The sequence below is a fragment of the Uranotaenia lowii genome, chromosome 1 (assembly GCF_029784155.1).
Source record: "Uranotaenia lowii strain MFRU-FL chromosome 1, ASM2978415v1, whole genome shotgun sequence".
In the NCBI taxonomy this organism is placed as follows: domain Eukaryota; kingdom Metazoa; phylum Arthropoda; class Insecta; order Diptera; family Culicidae; genus Uranotaenia; species Uranotaenia lowii.
Genome location: NC_073691.1, coordinates 107,767,586 through 107,787,196, shown reverse-complemented (window position 1 = coordinate 107,787,196; position 19,611 = coordinate 107,767,586). Strand labels below are relative to the sequence as shown.

At 33.3% G+C, this 19,611-nt stretch overlaps 2 protein-coding genes and 1 long non-coding RNA gene across 3 annotated transcripts; all 3 read left to right on the top strand.

The window, feature by feature from the left end:
- The first annotated feature begins 11,677 nt into the window (after positions 1 to 11,677).
- On the top strand, positions 11,678 to 13,700 carry LOC129756981 (uncharacterized). Its single transcript, XR_008739580.1, has 2 exons — positions 11,678 to 11,913; positions 13,472 to 13,700. It is a non-coding gene; the product is annotated as an uncharacterized LOC129756981 (long non-coding RNA).
- Positions 13,701 to 14,253: 553 nt separating this feature from the next.
- LOC129756974 (uncharacterized) lies at positions 14,254 to 14,962 on the top strand. Its single transcript, XM_055754055.1, has 2 exons — positions 14,254 to 14,428; positions 14,505 to 14,962. Exons 1-2 carry the CDS (start codon positions 14,266 to 14,268, stop codon positions 14,732 to 14,734), a joined length of 393 nt encoding a protein of 130 aa, XP_055610030.1. The 5' UTR covers positions 14,254 to 14,265; the 3' UTR covers positions 14,735 to 14,962.
- Positions 14,963 to 16,826: 1,864 nt separating this feature from the next.
- Positions 16,827 to 17,566, top strand: LOC129756954 (uncharacterized). The gene is made up of 2 exons (XM_055754034.1): positions 16,827 to 16,909; positions 16,972 to 17,566. The coding sequence occupies exons 1-2, from the start codon at positions 16,882 to 16,884 to the stop codon at positions 17,505 to 17,507; spliced, it is 564 nt and encodes a 187-aa protein (XP_055610009.1). The 5' UTR covers positions 16,827 to 16,881; the 3' UTR covers positions 17,508 to 17,566.
- The last annotated feature ends 2,045 nt before the right edge of the window (positions 17,567 to 19,611 follow it).

Genomic DNA, 19,611 nt, shown 5'->3' with positions numbered 1-19,611 from the left:
ATGATTTTTTTTTCTCGAGACACCTCAGTGGCATTGATCTTATTTATAATTTTATAAAATGGTCAATTTGATTAAGCAAAAATTGTTATTTGACGCAAAATCATAATTCGTTAGTTTACTCCAATTTTGGTTTTGATTTCGCCAAAATTGTGGATGTATCCTGGAAAAACCGAGCTTTTTTTCCTCGAAATCCATACCACCCCAAACCTCGCATTCCTATTTTTTTTGTCTTAAAATCCGCGTAAGCTCGTAAATAAAACAGGCCAATCTGGTATCGTTACACAGATAGCATTTCTTAAGAGGAATTCAATATCGCAAAGTAATGTAAATCGAATTGTGGCCCAAGATTTCTAAGGAAAAAAGAAATTTTCATCAAATTGGCATCCCTGCAGCCGAATTCCGGGCAAAAAATGTCGTGAAAGAAAAGAAATTATTGAAGACATTTTCAAAATTTTCTTATCTTGGAATTCCGGTGAATTTAAAGAAGACATTTTTTGACGTTTAAAAAAGAAAACATAATTTTCAATCTCTTCGGATTTTTTTCGTTGCGAAATTTTCTTAGATTGACATTCCGGTCAATTCAAAGAAGACAATTTTTGACGTTTGAAATAGAAAACGAGATTTTTAATTTCTTCGGCATTTTTGCTTCGGAAATTTCAAAAGACATTTCTTTTCAGTGAGGATTTTTGTTAAATTATACGTTAATACCTATTAAAACTTTAAAATAATGGAGCAAATGATTGGATCATATTACTATGTAAAAAAAAAAGTGGTATAAACGCCTAGAAAAAATCGAACTACTTCGGCATCGTCGTTATTTGAGAGATATTAGTAATCCATTTGATATTTCGGATGGAAATTTCGAAAAACTCTTTCGAATGCCAAAATGTTTGGCTAAGAAGTTTATTAACTTACTGGATCAACAATTGAACGCTATCCCATTAAAGGATGACCCTTTCGAATGTACAACTATAACATATTTAATCATATCAACACATCCGATTGTTTACAAACACGTAACTTTCTAGATTCATTTTTCAAAACTTCCAATTATGCCTTCAACACTCAACGATATGTTTTTTTCATATTTAATTGCATGCACGATGAGCAAGATTTGAAGAATTTTATCTAACAATATTGAATATTGCTGTTATAAATAGTTTTCAGTATTACAAATATAATTTTATTCTAATTACCATGCTAAATATCGGGAAACATGGGAGAAACACGGTGCCAACAAAAAGTCGTTTTGAAAAGTCTCACCGACAACAAACGTCAAAGACGTCTAGCGGTGAATAGGTGAACTATACTTTTTTCTTCTCTTACATTTGGTTTTTTTTTCTTTCTCTTTACTTTTTCGGAATCAGCCAAGAAGAAAAGACATTTTTATGAAGAGAACGACAATTTTAGAATTTCTTTTCTAGAAGAGATTTTCGGAGATTTTCTTCAAGTACCGGAATTCGGCTGCTGATAATGTTATGAATTTTCGTCGCCACGTGGTCGAAAATTGTTGACATAAAAACTTGCGTTTCACACGCTCCAATTTTCTCACTCATTTTAATTTATTAACTATAGTTTTACATTTTACTCACATAAAATGTTACTGTAAAAATCGATTCATAAAAAATAGTTGGCTAGAGTTTGAATGGTTTGAATCCTGAAGCTCAAATGAGTGTTTTCATCAGTTCAAATCATACAATCATTCAATAGTTGTTTTTGAATACTGTTAATAACTTACACAGCAAGCAACATTTTTGTTTCCTACGATTCAAAACAAATTTTGAAGTGTCTGGTGTTCTGAATTCTAATATTTGGGCGCTTGTAAATGCTCAAATACTTTAGTTTCTATTAAATTAATGATTAGTAACTGATAAACCAACACACCTTTATAAAAAAAATAAAAATTTTGAATCAATTTGTTATCCTCAAATCAATTAAGGTTTCTTCATTTTTCCTAGATGCGTTGCGTGGCCTACAGGTCTACAATTTTTTTTTTCAAGGATTTCTATTTTGCTTCCAAAGTTAAAACTTTCATAAACAAAACGAGAGCCCATAGAAGAAAAAACCAAAGACGCCTCCAAATAAGTCATACACGCAGAAAAATATATTGTAGAAACAACTAAGTTTTGGCCAAAAATAATAAAATTTTTGGTTGGGAAAAAGCACAAATATATTTCTTGTAATATTGATAAAAAAACATCGATTTTTTTTAAATTTATCATTCGAATAAAAATAAAATAGTCCCTTTTTAAAAATAATACTATGAGCTTAATGAAAACAATAATATTTTGGGTAAAACACTCTAAATAATTTTGATCCAAACTTAAAAAATATAATTGGATTAAAAGTAGACAAAGATTGTGATTTAAAATTATTCATTTTCGATTCTAATTCAAAGCAAACATATTGTAAAAATACTTTCGAATGTATTTCGATTATCGACATCGCTTTTATTTCCTAAATTTATTCGCTTTTATTTACAATCATTTTGCATCTTTTGCTTTTATTAATCTTCTCCTCGACGGCAGGGGTAAAGGCCCTCTCATTTCGCCGAGAATGCGCTCTGATTAAGGCATCGGTACGATTCCCTCTTCCAGTTCCAACAGATTCCTTCATTATGAATTAACATCCTTACTGTGGCTAATCTGCCTAGAGCTGGTCGTGGGTCGATAAATTTGTAAATTTCAATTCCGTCTGGCAACTGGAAAAAATAATAAAAATTCAAATTTTATACAAACTTTTGTTTTGTATAGCAAACCTGATTAACAACTCTTAATACACCAAATCCGTACCGACCGATCCCAGAGTAACTTTGGCCGGTTCCACTGCTGTAGTTTATTGCAAGACTAAAATGGTTCCGGAAACCATATCACAATGAATGACGGCCACTTCGACCGTCTGTTTCTCCAAATAATCACGAATTTCTCGAACATTTTCAGCGATTTTTTTTCTTTTTTTTCATAAATCAAAATTTTACACGTTTTTTGAAAAAAACTTAATTTTGCTCTAAAACTAAACACTTTTTGATTTTAAGTAATTAAAAATGGGAGTGTATAAATAACAAAATTTTCTGGCTATTTTTATTCGATTTTTTTATCTTAACTACTGCAAAAATAGCATTCAAATTATAAAATAAAACAAAAAAAACGTTTTGTTGAATCGACTCCCCGTTCTTTTTCTGCGTGTAACTATGTGCATCTCGGAGAAGTAAATTTGATAGACCTCTGTTATAAATACCTCTGTAAAATATATGAAGAAAATTTGTATTCTTCTTGTTGATAATTATAGTTCATCAAGTTGGATAAAGTTTGCATAGTAAAATGCAAACAAAAGATAAAGATTTTTCAGCCATTCCTTTAAAACGTTGGATCGATAGCTTTTCAACTGCCGATCAAGTAAGTAAGTAAACCATCTAAAACTTTGTCGTTTGTATACATAATGAATTTTTTCTATTTTTTTATTTAATTTAAATACCAAATTTTAAATACCAAATAACCTTTCAAAAATGTTTAGACAGGTTGTACAATAATGCTTGAAAGTGATTTTTACCTTAGCGTGCATGTTTAACGAAAATAAACAAATCTTCGTTAAGTTTGTTTTTAACGACATCTAGTGGCTATATGCTGAGTTATTTTTTTCTTTAAAATAACGGTTGGCATTTTTACACAAGATTTGAGCTCCAGCCCGACCTCTGTTCTCTGTGATTTTACTATTTAAATCAAGCTCCTCGCTCCTCCTAATCTTTATCATAACACATACTAGTTTCATCATGAAACATATTAATTTTACTAGGGACGAAGTAAAACAATGCATCATTTCATTGACAATTTTACTAAAACGCAGTCGAATTTACTATGCGCAGCCAAATTGAGCACATGGTAAAATAGCTATGCGTAAGGTATTATAAACAACAAAACATATTTGACTCAAAAATATGGTCGCCTGTTGTTCGTTTAAACCACGGATTTAGTAATTTTACTATGCTTTTTTTTGTGTGTATCTATTTTCTTTTCTCTTCAAAAAGTAAAAAAAAAGTGATAAAGTGATGTAGATACCTAAGAAAACTACACGGAGAAAAAAGACGACAGTTGTTACAATTATTTCAGCTTGTTATACCAATTATCGAAACGCAGTTGATTTTTTCGCTTTTAACTACTTATATGATAGATTCAACTACATACTTCTAATTGTCCTTACGCAATCAACTATCAATATAATGCATTCAACTGTATGATTTATTTTATGCATTCAACTATAAATACAATAGATTCAACTACAAACTGCTGATTGACCTTATGCAATCAACTATGAATATAATAGATTCAATTGTAATGGTATAATTGATTCAACTGTAGATATGATAGATTCAACTACAATTGTATGATTGAATTTTGGTTTTCAACTATACTAAACATCGAAGTTAAGTTGAAATTTAATTGAAATATATTTCCAACAAATGTATGTATTATTGAATTTTATGACTTTATATTCTTCGGCATATAGTCTTTGTCACTGATTCGACATTTTAAAGCGAATACAACTTCATAAAAGATAAAGAAAACTATGATTCGGAACCGGAACAGGTTTTTAGTTGTTTGCCACTTTATTTGTATTGTTCACGTTACCTCGAGTCCAAGTTCAAGTGCTGCGCTGCGATAAGGAACCAATCCTATAGGAACAAGCCCGTCGGCATCGGCCAAACGACCGACGAAACTTCGAGGAAAGGAAAACATCTCAACATGAGTTTTGCTAGTGTTTTGGCCCGAAAGGACCTGTCGAATATTAAGAGCCTCCTAGCGCGGACATCAAGCACACGACACTGACGAAAAGGGCCGCCCTTCGTGAGGCAGCTCGCTGTCTAAAGTGGGTAACCCAGTCGGATTGACCTCCCGCATACTAAAAAACTATAGCTTAAACAGTCTATACGAAACATCAACAGTTCTAGAAATAGTGATGGTATCTGTAAAAGTAGCTGTAATATTAAACTTTACTTCGACAACGTTAAAAAAGAAAAATGAACGTTCGTGTGGAAAAGTAATGGTATTCGGAAAGGTGAACGAATGGTATGCACGATTAACTTTAAATTTTTTTGAATCGTCAAAATTATCCCGAACCGTTTTCCATAGCGTTAATGTCTTCTGTCAAACCCACGTCAAAAATGGCCGAAATGCGAATCAAAGATGCCAGATGATTTTGCAAGAAATCAGTACACACTTATTAAATCTTAAAATTTTTTTTATATACTTTTACAACTTTTTAGAAAAGATCTACTTTAATAAAAAAGAAGTTTCTCTTGGAAACGCCTGCATGCAGCCAGATGGCTTTGTAAACAAAATTTGTACAGATTGATGAAAACAATTTTAATTTTTTTTATATTCACTGCAAAAAATCCACACCTTGGATGTATGTTTCCTCACACATAAGGTCTTCAAAACTGCTCTACGTATACATTTCATATTCTTCATATGAACATCATATGTCACACATAAATTGTATGTTCGAAATATGAAGTTTATATGATATTGACACATAAATTACACACCAAAAATTTTATAAAATTAAAGGAGCCAGAAACGCTTGAAGACCTAACGACATTTTGACTTAATCCAGAATGGATCTAATTTTACATCATTTTTGCATATATTTTTTGATAGAGAGCTAAATTTAAATTTCAAAAGATGTAAAATTGTGTTCGAGAATATAATTTGGCAGCACTTCAAAGAAACAGAATCGAAACAAACAAAGTTTAGTGTATTCTGTTTTGTTCGGATCTTTCTCGAAAAACTAGCAGGTTTGTTTGCTTGCTGCTCGCTAGATATTTACTTTTACGTTGTTAATCAAGTTAATTATTGAACAAACGAAGGTTTGTAGATATATTATTGTGTTTGTGTTATTGTAAAACTTTTTTTCCCTCCGTAGGATCTCCAGGTTAAAAAACGGTGAAAATATGAGTACGCAGTTCGGACACATACCCTTAAAATCTTTCGAAGAATCTCAGCTAAAACATCCCAGACCAGCAGCAGAGTGGACATACCAGGAACCTAAGGAATCAACATGAAGGAAATGAATGGTCTGACCGTTTTCCGAAGCCCTCTGGAAAGCAGCACCACTCCACCCTAAGGTAAGCATTTATTGCTCGGGGTTCGTCTTGACCGAATCAATTTTTCATTTTCGATGTAATGACGATCGTTTTTTTGCAGTTCTCTGGTGGAACCTTAAAATCATTGTGGATCAAATAGGCGCTCATGTTGTTGATCCGACGTTTGGCTGGTTACCGTGTTGCCCGGTGGTGCTTGGGAAAATATGAGCAGGTTTCTTTTTAATCTGAATCGATTTTCGGAAGGATGATGACTAAGTGCCGATAGTGTTCCGGATAATTTCCGTGCAGACTGGTCCGACGCTCGGAAGTAGTACCACATGACCCACCCAGCCGGGGGAAACAACACGCTGTTACAAACGGCTACAACTCGCTCGCTCGACTTGTACTCTGGTCTGAATTTTTTTTTTTTGGGATTTTAAACCAATTGGTTTATTCATCCCCAGTCTCTGGTCTGAATGGCGCTCACATCCATTGTCATTGTCATTGAATTTGAGGTAAGTAGTAAAACAATTAATGTTAACCGACGATTAAGTTTAAGTTTCACTAATAGTAATTGACTCCACTGAACGGAATGATGAGAATTGAGGTCTATTACACTAAGGAATTGATAAAAGTTTTGCTTTGAATTATATGTTGATAGGATTGAAATATGTTTATAAACCGAAGCGTTACTTGTTAGAATTGGTACAAATGCTCATCAAAGTTACCACATTGAGGACCGCGAATATCTAAACTGAACACCGAAATTCGACTAAATGTATCATAAAACTCGCTGGACAAAAGTTAGTATCCATGAGTTACCAAAAGAGTTGTGTTCAATTATGCAGATTAGAGTTCCATTTTTAAATTAATAATAATTGAATTATGCTTTTAAAAGAATCATATTTGCGGCAAGCGAAAATTCTCGTATTAGGTCTGCAATGTGTTAATAATAATGAATTCATGTACTAAACACCACTTATAAGAAACTTCAAAAGACTTAAAATTATAGAAACAATTGGTGAAATATGACTGTAAGATGGCATATCACTTTATTTACAAATAGATATTAGGGAATAAAAGTTGTCATGAAACTTTAATCATTTCCAAAGTCTAGCCCGCACTAGCTTTTGTTGCTAAGAAAAGTTTTATTAACCGTTGTTGTTGTTGGAGTCATGAGACTATCTCAATATTTCCTGAATTAAATGGGACATTGTTCGACAACCGTTTCCTAGTGTGAATAAGCAGAAATATTGCAGACAAATTACAGACTATCATCCAACCGATAGTTAAGTCGGACAGGAATGCATGTATTTATATGACCCATCCCAAATGACTGTGAAGAAATTTTCAAAGCATTTTTAAGTAAATGGTGTATAAAATAGACGTTTGATTGGGTACAACACAAAAAGTTATATTTATTGTTTTGCTCTACATTTATTAATTAGGTGATGCCTATTTGACATAAATTTACACCAAAAATTTAATAGTGTGTCAGTAATATGCTTGCGTTTCAAATGAAATTCAATTTTATAACGATAGCGGTTCATACATTGAAATGTTACACACCATAAATTTAAATTTGAAATGTTGAATTAAAGTTATTTTAAATAATGCGACTCGGCTTTATGTAGAAAAGAAATAAAGATGACATTATTTAAACTATATATTGTGAGAAAATTTCATTTTTTGAAATAATGTTATTCCCTGGTTTGTTGTCTTGAATTAAATTATATACCATAGTTATAAATGTATTTGAAGCTACAGAAAGTATATTGCGTTGTGGAAAATTTTGGTAACAAAAACTTCCGGAAATACAAGTTTTTAGAGATGTAATAGTTATAGCTATTATTTCTCTAAAAACTTATGTTTCCGAAAGCTTTTGTTGCCAATATATATCACGTAGCAATATAATTTCTGTAACGATCTAAATTTATGTCAAAAAAGATGCTTCACTTTTGTGCGTCCAATTTGACAAAAAATTACATCATCGATGATATAATTTTATGTTGAATATGCCATTTAATTCACTTCTGAGAATTTATGGCTTCAAGCGTTTCTGTCTTTCTGTAATGTAATTTTAAGTCAAAATTGATGCTTCAGTTTTGTGCATCCTATTTGACATAAATTTACACCAAAAAATTAATAGTGTGTATATGATTTTCGTCTTTGAAAATTTCCATGAGTTCAAAATGGCCACCCTGGAGAAAAAGTTGGTGTGCCCGTTCAGTGCCAGTGTCAATTAAAACATTTTAATTAGGTAAGTATTACTCTATTAAATAGAAAATATCGATTATTGATCTCTTTTGTTCTCCCCCACAGGAAGCTCATCCCTTCGTCCAGTCAAACATGTTGGACAAACGGGTCAACCGGAAATTAACGTCGCATACGGGTCTTAGCTACTGATTTTCCGGTGCAGATTTCTCATTTCTGTTCCAGTGGAATACGAAACGAGACATTAGGTTTAGCATTTTTATATTTATATCTATTAAAAATAAATAGTACAAAAAGGTTTCGATAGCCAACACCTCATATTTTTTTTTATTTCCATCCGAAAAACCAACTCCAACAAAATACAAACGCTTTCGAGTAGGCAAGCAAGTAAATGCCTAGATCTAGGCAAATGTTTGAGTCCAATGTAGGCTAATAATATTTATCCCACACATATAACTTTTATGTGACGCATATAAAAGTCATAATTTTGTATTCTATATGTGTTGACACGTAATTTCTAAATGGGAATCACATTGCAAAAATCTATAAGGCAAACACATATCCCCAATATGTAGATTTTTTGCAGTGTTCTGATACGGTTCGAGAGTAGTTTTAATGACAATAATTGAACTTGGATGCATACATACACGCAGAAAAAAGATTTTTTATTTCAAAGGAAAGTGCCGCAAAAACAAAGGATTTTTTCCTTTGATTTTGGGATAAATAAAAATTCCATTGGTTCAAGGACATTTTCCTTTGTTTCAAAGAATTTTTCTTTTGAAAAATCTTTGAGTCAAAATCTTAATGCTTTGAAACAAAAAACAGTTTCATTTGATGCAAAGTTGTTTTCGTTTGCTACAATGTAATTAAGATTTAGATTTAAAAGGATTGGCTCATTGAAATATTTTCCTTTTATTCCAATTGGAAAAAATATTTTTTGTTGTTCAGAAGTTCCAATTAGGAATTTTGAACAATAAAAAGAAACAATTTACATCTTAAATTCATTTTTATTACAAACTTAACACAAACACTGGTTCACTATAATGGAATTAACCGGTCCTAAATTTTGGCCTGAGGGCATTCTTCTTGGACCGCTCAATAAACTTCCGGAAGCAACTCCGGTCATCCAACTGGTGATTGCCGCTGAAGATCGGCCCGAAGATAATCAGACCGCTGGATTTTGGGCGGAATCAGCCGTGGTCCTGTAACAATGCAAAAGTTCATATAAAATCTTAAATATTCACTTTTTGACTAATGGATTAACACGCACTTACCATGGTATGCATTCCTCATCCTGAATCCTCCTAAATATTGCGGTTACTGGGAAAATTTCTAATCGAGCGACGGTAGCCTTCCGTGCGGTAGGCTAGCCGGAGCAGTAAACACAGTTAAAAAATTCACTCTTACTCACTAATTTCATTGAAAAGTTAAGAAGTAAATTCTTGAATCAATCTTCAAATCATTATTTTGCAAGAGAGGACAAAACATGAAGTCATCGGAATGAAATATTATTGTTCTTAGTATTCATTGAGATTGAATTAATTACGAGCGTTAAAATCCCAGACAAAACAAAAAATATTGAACACTATTGAAAACACATTTTTCCATAGCCTGAGAATTAACGAATTTGGCATGACGATGATTTTTGATGCGATAAATGCGTCTTTGATACTTTATATGCTGGTCGAATTCAATTATGTTGTTGTTAAAATGTAACAAATCGTATATGAGAAGTTAAAAAAAGGAGTTGTGTACGGATAATGATCTATTATAGGAAATAATACCATTCGCATCGGAAAAAATTGGACTGCGCACTCATAACTGCGAAACTTGTGCGATCTGTCAAATCAGTATAAAATCTGTCGGTTTTCTACACGCTAACCGCTTTTCAGTTAAACTTTATACGAATAACTCCGACTGCAAAACATAGCACGAAATCCAACATTCAATGATGATCGCTACCGTGTCGTCGAACTCTAAACTTATTTAAACAACTACAGCGTTTTCTTTTTTTTTCGTGAATTTGTCCGCTGATTGACCCCATCGCAAACAGTTTTTTTTTATTATTCATTTTTCCGTGATTTTGACCGCTGATTGACCAAGCTCAAGGCAAATACAATTTTTTGTTTTATAAACAATAGATAATCCGATAATAATATTTGGTATACATGTTTGTTTGACAACTTTTTATTAAATCATCTTTAAATGTTTTCCGCTTGTTCATCCGATTTAATTTCAGTCGATAAATAATCCTTATGTAGAACAATGCTCATTTTTTTCTTGAATACTGTAATTTTTTTTACAGTGGTACCCTACGGGAGCCCAAATCAGCTATCGCAGAAATAGAAAAAAAGAGTGGATCAGCAATAGCTATCTCTGATTCACTAGTTTTGATTTTCAACACGACCGGCGAAACTTAATTCGAAATTCGGTACTTGCTCAATCCAAATTATCTTCTAAGTTTGAAGTTTTAACTTAAAGAAATTATTCCTTTCTGTTGAAAACATTTTTCTTTGGTTGAAAGAAAATTTACTTTGTTTTAAAAGACATATGCAATTGAAAAAATGTCTTTTGAATCAAAAAATTTGTTTAAAATCAAATTCCAAAATTATTCGGTTCAAAAAATTAATTCTTTCTTTCAAAAATTATTCATTTGAATCAGAACGAGAATTCATTGATTCAAAGAAAACAGGAGTTTGATTAAAAAAACTGAGTGTTTTGAATCAAAGTCAGTTTTGTTTTGTTTCAAAATCCAAGTTTTCTCTGCGTGTATGTATTACATCACACTAAAGGAGGTTTAGCACTTGATTTACAAATGCTTTAAACAAACGCTTTAAGTGACTTTATTCAAGATAATTATAATATGAAAGTTTATTTGTGAATCCATGGACTCAATTAATATTTATTACATGCTTGTTAAGAGCCTAATGCGGTACATTCCATGAAACATCAATTGCAGTAAATGCCATTCTCTACATAATCCACATTATTTCACATTTCATTTAGTATATCATATGTAAATAAAACAACGAGTCAAAAGGAATCAAATTGGAAGTAAACATTCCAATTGCGCTCTTGTTGCAAATTTTAGGCTTTTTCTTCTGTTAAGGGGTAGAGCTTGAAGTTTCGATGGTGTAAAAACAACAATTATTACTGATTCCGTCAGAAATCGTTTTTTAAGACGAATGCGAGAACTATGGTTATTTTTAATTTAGGCTAGAAAACATGCAATCAGGTGACATAATATCATCGATTTTGTGTAATAGTTTTGCTAATGAATGAATTGATTCATTATAATTTACTACGAAACTACATTTAATTTAGTTGACCTAAATGTTTAACATTTTCCAATTTTTTTTAAATTCAGTGCACCTGGCATCCCTGGTCGTTTTTGTCCGGTTGTTTATTTCTTGCGCCGGAAATTTGCAAGCTCGTCGCGTATTTTTCTACGACTTTTCTTCACGGTAATTTACCGGATTCGGTTTCGGGACTCCCGGTGTTGTGATGCCCACTGTCGGTCCGTTCCGAGCAGGGCTTATTCAGCTGCGGCAGCATGATACAACACCGGGAATAGGATTTTCTGCCCAACATAGAACCGCTGAAACTCGTGCGCTTTTCAGGTAGGTAAAAATTTGTGTTTTGTTTTATTGCTCACCCGCATAATTAAAAACAGTTGGGGATATAGTACTAACGATTAACTTAATATATTGGTAGCAGTACCAGTATGAAATATCTTCCAAGTATCATTTCATTATACATGTTCAAAATTTTATTACCTCAATAAATTATGACAGGATCGTATCAGTGACAGTGACAATATGATATATGATTTAGTAAGTATAGTATAATAAGAGAATAAAAATTTGCAACCTTTGAATATTGTCTCTGGACCTTATCCAGGACTCTAACAGTGTACGACAAAGTTTCCTTATATTTTCTTAGCATTAGACATTAAATTAAAAAAAACATGAATTGAACGATATTGTTGTAATCTTTATGAATCATAACATAAATAATCATTAATTATCGGCATCACCAACATCATAACAGAATGCATTGATTTTGTGAGCCGATATCGTCTGACATAAAATGAACCCTAACCATAACAGTTATTTCAAAGTGTAGTTGTGAACACCAGCATACCTGCAACAAATACTGTGACAACATTGTATGAGTTAGACAAGTCGCTATCATTTCACCTCTTGCGGATAATAACTAATATTGTTATTTTAAGATGTAGTTGTGAGCTTATGCATTTTTTCGCTCTTGGGTTCAGCATCTGCTAATTTTCACTTCACTTCGTTAAAATTTGTGTCGGCAACCCCACGCCAGGTTCGGAACTGAAAACTGTGTTCAAAATGGCTCCGAAAAAAAAGAATCACGCTGAGAAAAACACACAGAACGCGAAAAGTAAGTAAAACTATATTATATTATCGATAAAAACTAATGAGATTAAATAAAACTAATGAAATTACAGAAACAAAGATCTCTGCTGAGCGGAGAGCGGAAAAAAAAATCTGCTGAAAGGCTGAACAATGAAGATCTGCATGATTTTTTCCTCATCAGTGTAGAAAGAACTGATATCAGAGTAGAGATATTGCACTCAATCCATGTATAATATCAGAAATAAAAAATAAAAACATCAACATTTTAATTTTTTAATTTTATTTTATTTTTTGTGGGAAAGAATTGGAACTATATTGGTTATGGTACAGGGAAGCTCTTTTTAAAAATATTTTACAATATGCGGAACGTATGATTGAGCGTTATTTTTACTACAAACTACAATAGCAAACTATATCCATTGAAGTTGATGAAATCTATGATTTTGTATTCCAACGTAGCTAGAACATTCAGGTAGATTGTTTTGCTCGCCAAAAGTGGATGATATTTTAACCGTATCCAATAATGTAGCATGAAATATTTGTTCGAAAAAATCGCTCTTTTTGAATGGTAAACATGCTTAACAGCCCTTTCCCCATATGGTACTTTAACAGATAATCATAATACAGATTGTTAATATGGTCTGTGTTATTGTACATATACTGTTCACTTTACAATAAACGATAACGTTTAGAGACAATATAGAATATTCTCTATATATTGTAATTGATTATGCGGGCAATTTAACAAAAAACTTAATGCACCTTCTAATAAATAATTTTATTTCTATTCTAGCACCTGAACTTCATCTCCAACAGACAGCAGTTTTCGTACAGCAGCAACGGGGCCCTCGGAATGATAAGGTTTTTTTCAGGGTCCTGGTCCGCCGGCTAAATCGTTCACCAGGCTTCCGGTGGCTTCCCTGCATTCTGTAGCGCTGGAGCTACGGAAAATTTTGCAGTACAGCTTAGCTTTTCAAAGTTGTGTAAGTACCTAATAAAATTTCAATGAAGATGAGTTTAAAGATTGAATTAATAAAATAATGAAAATCCGAAAGTCCCCAAAATATTTTCATCTATGTGTGGGTGAGGGTACAAAAAAGCTTTGAGGTAATCGTCTCTTAGCAGTTTTACGATACAATCTTATAGTTTTTTTCAATGTTTATGTTATATGAGGTCATCAAAAAACAGTAATCTTAGTTAAAACGGTTCGTACACCGATTTCCGTAACAGTTCGATTAACGGTTTGATAAATCGTTCAAAATATGCCTACATATGTTCATTCTAGAAACAGTTCAATGCGCTGAAAACGTTATTCATAAGCGTTTTATAAACCATACCCTAACTGTTCCTAGAACAGTGTCTCCATATATAGGTTTTAATAGTTTTAAACAGTAACATAACTTAACGCCATATTCAACAGACCGTCGTTTTGGAATTCAAGATAAGTGCAATGTTTTTTATGGTTTCAGATATCATTTTCTAAACGTTTTTTTACACTGCCTGTAATCGTTTTATAACTACTACAGGAACTGTTATGTAACAATATTTTCGTATTCGGGCTGTGATATGGTTTGCCCTTCCAGTGATATGTGCGTCGGTTGGTGTAATCTGCTGGCAGCTGAAGAAGGTATCAACAAATTATCTCGTGAGGAGCGCAATTTTCCACCGGGAGCCCCCGAGTACAGAAAACGTCATCGATCTGAGGGCCTGCTGGCGTTTACCGGTGGCAAAAAAAATAGGAAAACTACGGGTGAGATAGTTTATTTTTTATTTTTCTTTCAATAACTTTCTATTTTCTCTTTTTCCCATCTCTGTTGTTCCAACAGATTTAATTCCATGGGATTCTACGCCGTTCAAAAGGAAATTTCATATCATTTCACCACAGCAGACCGCTTTTAGGCTCTCGAAAAAAAATGTGTTGGCCGGAAGGGCTCGAAATGCTGCTACCTCGAAATTTACGGAGCCGGGAACCCAGCCCAAGTGTCCGGAGCCAAGAAGTATCAACCTGCGAGGATCTATCCGAGGACAGCGATGGCAGGTTGCTGGCGAAAGTTAAAAACAGAAACGCGCGGATCTTTGTTAATTGTAGGTGGCATTTATGATAAAAAAATAAATACAAAATTTGAAATTGATAGAATAATTTTAGCAAGTGGCTATAATTTGAACAATAAATATGATGACTACCAAAATAAACGTAATTTGATTCTACAATATCTATAGTTGAACGATTAAAATCAATCATAGAAATATAATGGAATCTATTATATTTACAATTAAACCAATTGTACCAGTATAATTGAATTTACTATATTTATAGTTAAATGCACAACCTCAATCATTCGATTATAGTTGAATCTATTATATTTATAGTTGAATGCATAAAATCAATCATACAACTATAATTGACTCTATTATAACTAATATGGAACGCAAAATATCAATCAGATAATCAATTATATATATAGTTTAAATCTTCAGATTTATAGTTAGCCGAGAAATAATCAGAAATATAGTTCAATATAGGCGGAATATTGTTGGAATAACTGTACTTTTTTCTCCGTGAATTGTAAACATACAAAACGAATTTGGCTCCTTAAAGCCTCAAGGTATTAGCCGTTTCAAATAAAGAAATTACAAAAAAAAACAGATACATAGAATAAATAATTCTTGTCATTATTACAATGGCTCCGCCGTTCAAGGAGTTGTTATTTATCTTTACACGGAGAAAAAAGACGGTAGTTGTTCCAATTATTTCAGCTTGTTATACCAATAATCGAAATGCAGTTGATTTTTTCGCATTCAACTGCTTTTATAATAGATTCAACTACAAACTTCTAATTGTCCTTACGCAATCAACTATCAATATAATGCATTCAACTGTATGATTTATTTTATGCATTCAACTATAAATACAATAGATTCAACTACAAACTGCTGATTGACCTTATGCAATCAACTATGAATATAATAGATTCAATTGTAATGGTATAATAGATTCAATTGTAATGGTATAATTGATTCAACTGTAGATATGATAAATTCAACTACAATTGTATGATTGACTATAGGCATTCAACTATAAATATAATAGATTCAACTGTAGTGGTATAATTGATTCAACTGTAAATATGATAGATTCAACTGTAGTGGTATAATTGATTCAATTGTAAATATGATAGATTGAACTACAAATGTATGATTGATTCTAGGTTTTTAATCATAAATATAGTAAATGAAACTTGATTGTTATGATAGATTCTAGAATCTAGAATTTACAATAAATATATTTGGTTTAACTGGCATCAATGTTTACACTGTAAATTTTTGCCTCGATTTCCAGCAAAAAAAATTGCTGGAAACGTTCAGCAATCCAAATTTTTGCTGGAAACCAGCAATCGATTTTCAAATTGCTGGATTTTTCAGCATTCGGTTATGTGCTTATCATTTTTGCTGAAAAATCAGCAATCGGTTTTCAAATTGCTGGACTTTCCAGCAATTGATCTAGTTTGCTGGAAAATCAGTAATCGAGTTGTCAATTTGGAGTTTGTTTTTGTTTCGTACGCTGACTGAAGTAAGGTGAGATTCTATTTTACGAATTTAGGTTAAATTAATATAATTATTTTATTTTCCTCTATATATTCTAGCAACCAGGCATCAAGTCAAGGGTAAGTTTTTATTGTACAGGTAGATATTCCATAGAAGATACTAATCAAAACTATTTTTACAGGTGGCGGATGATCAACACTGCGGCACAAAGCGGCCACCCCTGAGCCGGTTTTAGAAAGTTGTAAAAAAAAAGTTTTTTTTTAAATAAATAAATCCCTTATTGAAAATGGGAGAAAATAATTGTTTTTATTGCTTATTATATGCACAGCCGATATTAAACTGTAATTTTGAATTGAAATATAAATTTCATACTAAATACTGCCGGTTATGTTGAAAAAAATAGCTGGTTTCCAGCAATCTGGATTGCCGATTTTCCAGCAATTTGAATTGCTGGAAACCAGCATTAACGTTTGCTGTTTTTTCCAGCAATTGAAATTGCTGGAAATTTTGCTGGAAAGTCAGCGGGACAAAAACCAGCAAAATTTTGCTGGTTTCCAGCAAAAAAAAATTTGCTGTGTAGATTTTTCTCTTGCCGCCATTTCAGTTATTTGCATTCGCGGCGGGAGGTGACAAAATTTTTTTTTTGCCGTACCAGAAATGCATCTTGCAGATTCGGATACGGGTGGTAATTAATATTAAACGTTAAAATGTTTTTGTCCAAAATCATCCGAATTGTTGTAATTTCAGGTAACATGCGGGAAGCAGACGGAAGAAATACTGGAGCAGCTAGAGGTTCAAGAATGATTTCTCCGGAACAAAATTCCTCTTCATCGACTTCTGAATCGTCAGCTCCGGCCATCATCGGAACAACCACAGACTACTCGCCGAACCCAAAGCCACCGCTAGCACTCGAAAAGGATACGAACAGCACAGCCAGCAGCTACATTCCAGCATTCACAGTTACTGTACTCGAGAATTCCCAGCCCTCTCAGCTGACTTCGATTTGCCCATCTGTTGGCCCCGTAGAATCAACCGTGACTGCAACCGTTCATCAAGCTTCGCTACCGGCTGCGGCCATCATTATTGGAAGGCAAGTTTCCGGTAGTTCTACCGAAGGCAACATGCCATACAGTGGCAACGGGGGATCCGGTTTCCGTAGCTCCTTTAATGGACGCGTTCCATTCGCTCGTATGCTTTCCAGCAACCCTAGCAGTGATCGGCGCTCCGGGAATGCCGGTGCTGAAATCTATCCTATTTCGGCATCTTCGTCGATTGCCAGCTAGTGGATCCAAAATAATCCAACTGAAGAAGAAGGTTTTGGTGCAGCTCGCGCTTCGGTGATTTTAACCACAGAGAACCAGAGTTCGGGCTGGAACCCCAACCGTGTGTAAAAATACCAACCGTGATTTCAAAATAAACGACGCCATTTTTGCAACTTAGCTAAGAGCCACCAGATGTCGTTACCGGTACTTTTATTTTTTCCATTTTCTCTACACGCTCAGACGATAGTACTTTCAACGAATGAAAAATGCGCTCAAAGCCAAATTTATTTTCAGTCACTCAATCTGGTATTAAAATAATTGTATGGTTTTTCAGTTTTTTGCCTGTGTTTGTTTTGGTGTTAACGGATATCTGTAATAAGTATAATAGAAGGGAGGAATATTTGAAGAATTTATAAAATTTTGATATCGAGTTGCTTTTCAATGCCTTTTGCTATTCCCTTAAATTCTTAGGATTCTTAGGTTTCTTAGGTGTCCGGGTAACCTCCATGCAAATACATTCCTCGGTCTGAGAGGCCAAATTCGATATTAAGAAGCTATTCCAATTATCGAATATTTTCGGAAGTAGGTACTGAAGTCCCAAGCAACCAGAATTCCCTTAAAAAGGTTCCATAGAAGCTTAATCAGCTCTCGTTTGTGTCTGAAGAGAATGCTAATCAGCCCAAAATTTAAGTTCTTAAAGCTACTTTCAAGTTCGTTTAGGGGGCTGTAGAGAACGCTATTCAGCTTCTAAGAGAATGTCAAGAAACTTCTACGCGCCGAAAAAAAAATCCATTTGACAGATTGCTCTGACAACCACATGTCAGATTGCTAGGCTGCCGGTCTATCATGGTCTATCTCATTGATTTTAATTATATTGTTTTGATTACAAAAGCTGCTTACACGCCTAGAGAATTGAACCGCTGCTCTCTAGGTTGCAATGAAACTCACCAGCCTCTCGACCAATCTATCAATAGCTAATTGCCACTGAAATAATTAGTATTTAAACTTAATGTCATTTGAGATGATTGAGTGGGTTGGTCAATAGAAGGTACCTTATTTTGTTCAAAGGACTTTCAGTACACAATATGAATCATAACAAAAATTCGCATCATCAAAAATTTATTCGAATATCTAATTTAACATTTATAAGAAGAATTCGAAAAAATCTTGAATTCCATTTGTAAATATCAGTACAGATATAAACAAAACAAATACCATGACAAGAAATTGACAGACATTTTTGACATGTCGCTTAGAATTCCCATATAGGTTCTTTAAAACACCTTCAAGTATCTTAATGGTGCGCTTTAGAATGTTACGCGAACGTTATCGACCTTCCTGAAAAACATTTTTGACATGTCGCTTAGAATTCCCATATAGGTTCTTCAAAACACCTTCAAGTATCTTAATGGTGCGCTTTAGAATGTTAAGCGAACGTTATCGACCTTCTTGAAAAACATGCATTTTTGACATGTCGCTTAGATTTCCCATACAGGTTCTTTAAAACGCCTTCAAGTATCTTAATGGTGCGTTTTGTAATGTAACGCGAACGTTATCGACCTTCTTGAAAGAAGTTCCATTAAAAGCGCTTAGAAGTTCCGTTATCGATAGTTTAACCTTTCAAAGGGCGATGGAAGTTCCTGAGTAACTTTTACGCGACAAGAGTCACCTGAGGTTCCCGTAATACATTTTTTCAGCCAAATGTGAACTTCGGAGTTCGGAGTTAAGTAAAAACGCGACTTTTGGTTGCTTGGGGTCCTATCCTGGCAGAAATAACGCAATGTTTACATGATACAATTTTGCAATGTTCGAACGAAGATGGGTGGTGATATTTTCGATTGATTAGATTTGAAATGCTTCGTTATGAGTGAAATTTGATTAAAAAAAATTTGATCCTAAATAAAAAGCCGAGTTTATCCATTAGAGGGGTATCATAAATTTACACATCGTACAGCAATCCTGCGGCAAATGTTGACTGAACTATTTTTGAAAATATAATTCATATTAAAACAGACACATAATTAAAATCTTATATGAACTTTCTCTTCAAACAAATAAATAATGTTTGCTTATTTTCTCAAACAAAATCAGTGGATCAATACAAAACGAGTACCAAATGAGGCAA

Coding starts and splice junctions, on each gene's coding strand:
- LOC129756974 (XM_055754055.1), top strand. CDS start 14,266: ATGTGCGTCGGTTGGTGTAATCTGCTGGCAGCTGAAGAAGGTATCAAC. Junction 14,429..14,504: donor AAAAAATAGGAAAACTACGG/GTGAGATAGTTT, acceptor TTGTTCCAACAG/ATTTAATTCCATGGGATTCT.
- LOC129756954 (XM_055754034.1), top strand. CDS start 16,882: ATGCATCTTGCAGATTCGGATACGGGTG. Junction 16,910..16,971: donor TGCAGATTCGGATACGGGTG/GTAATTAATATT, acceptor TTGTAATTTCAG/GTAACATGCGGGAAGCAGAC.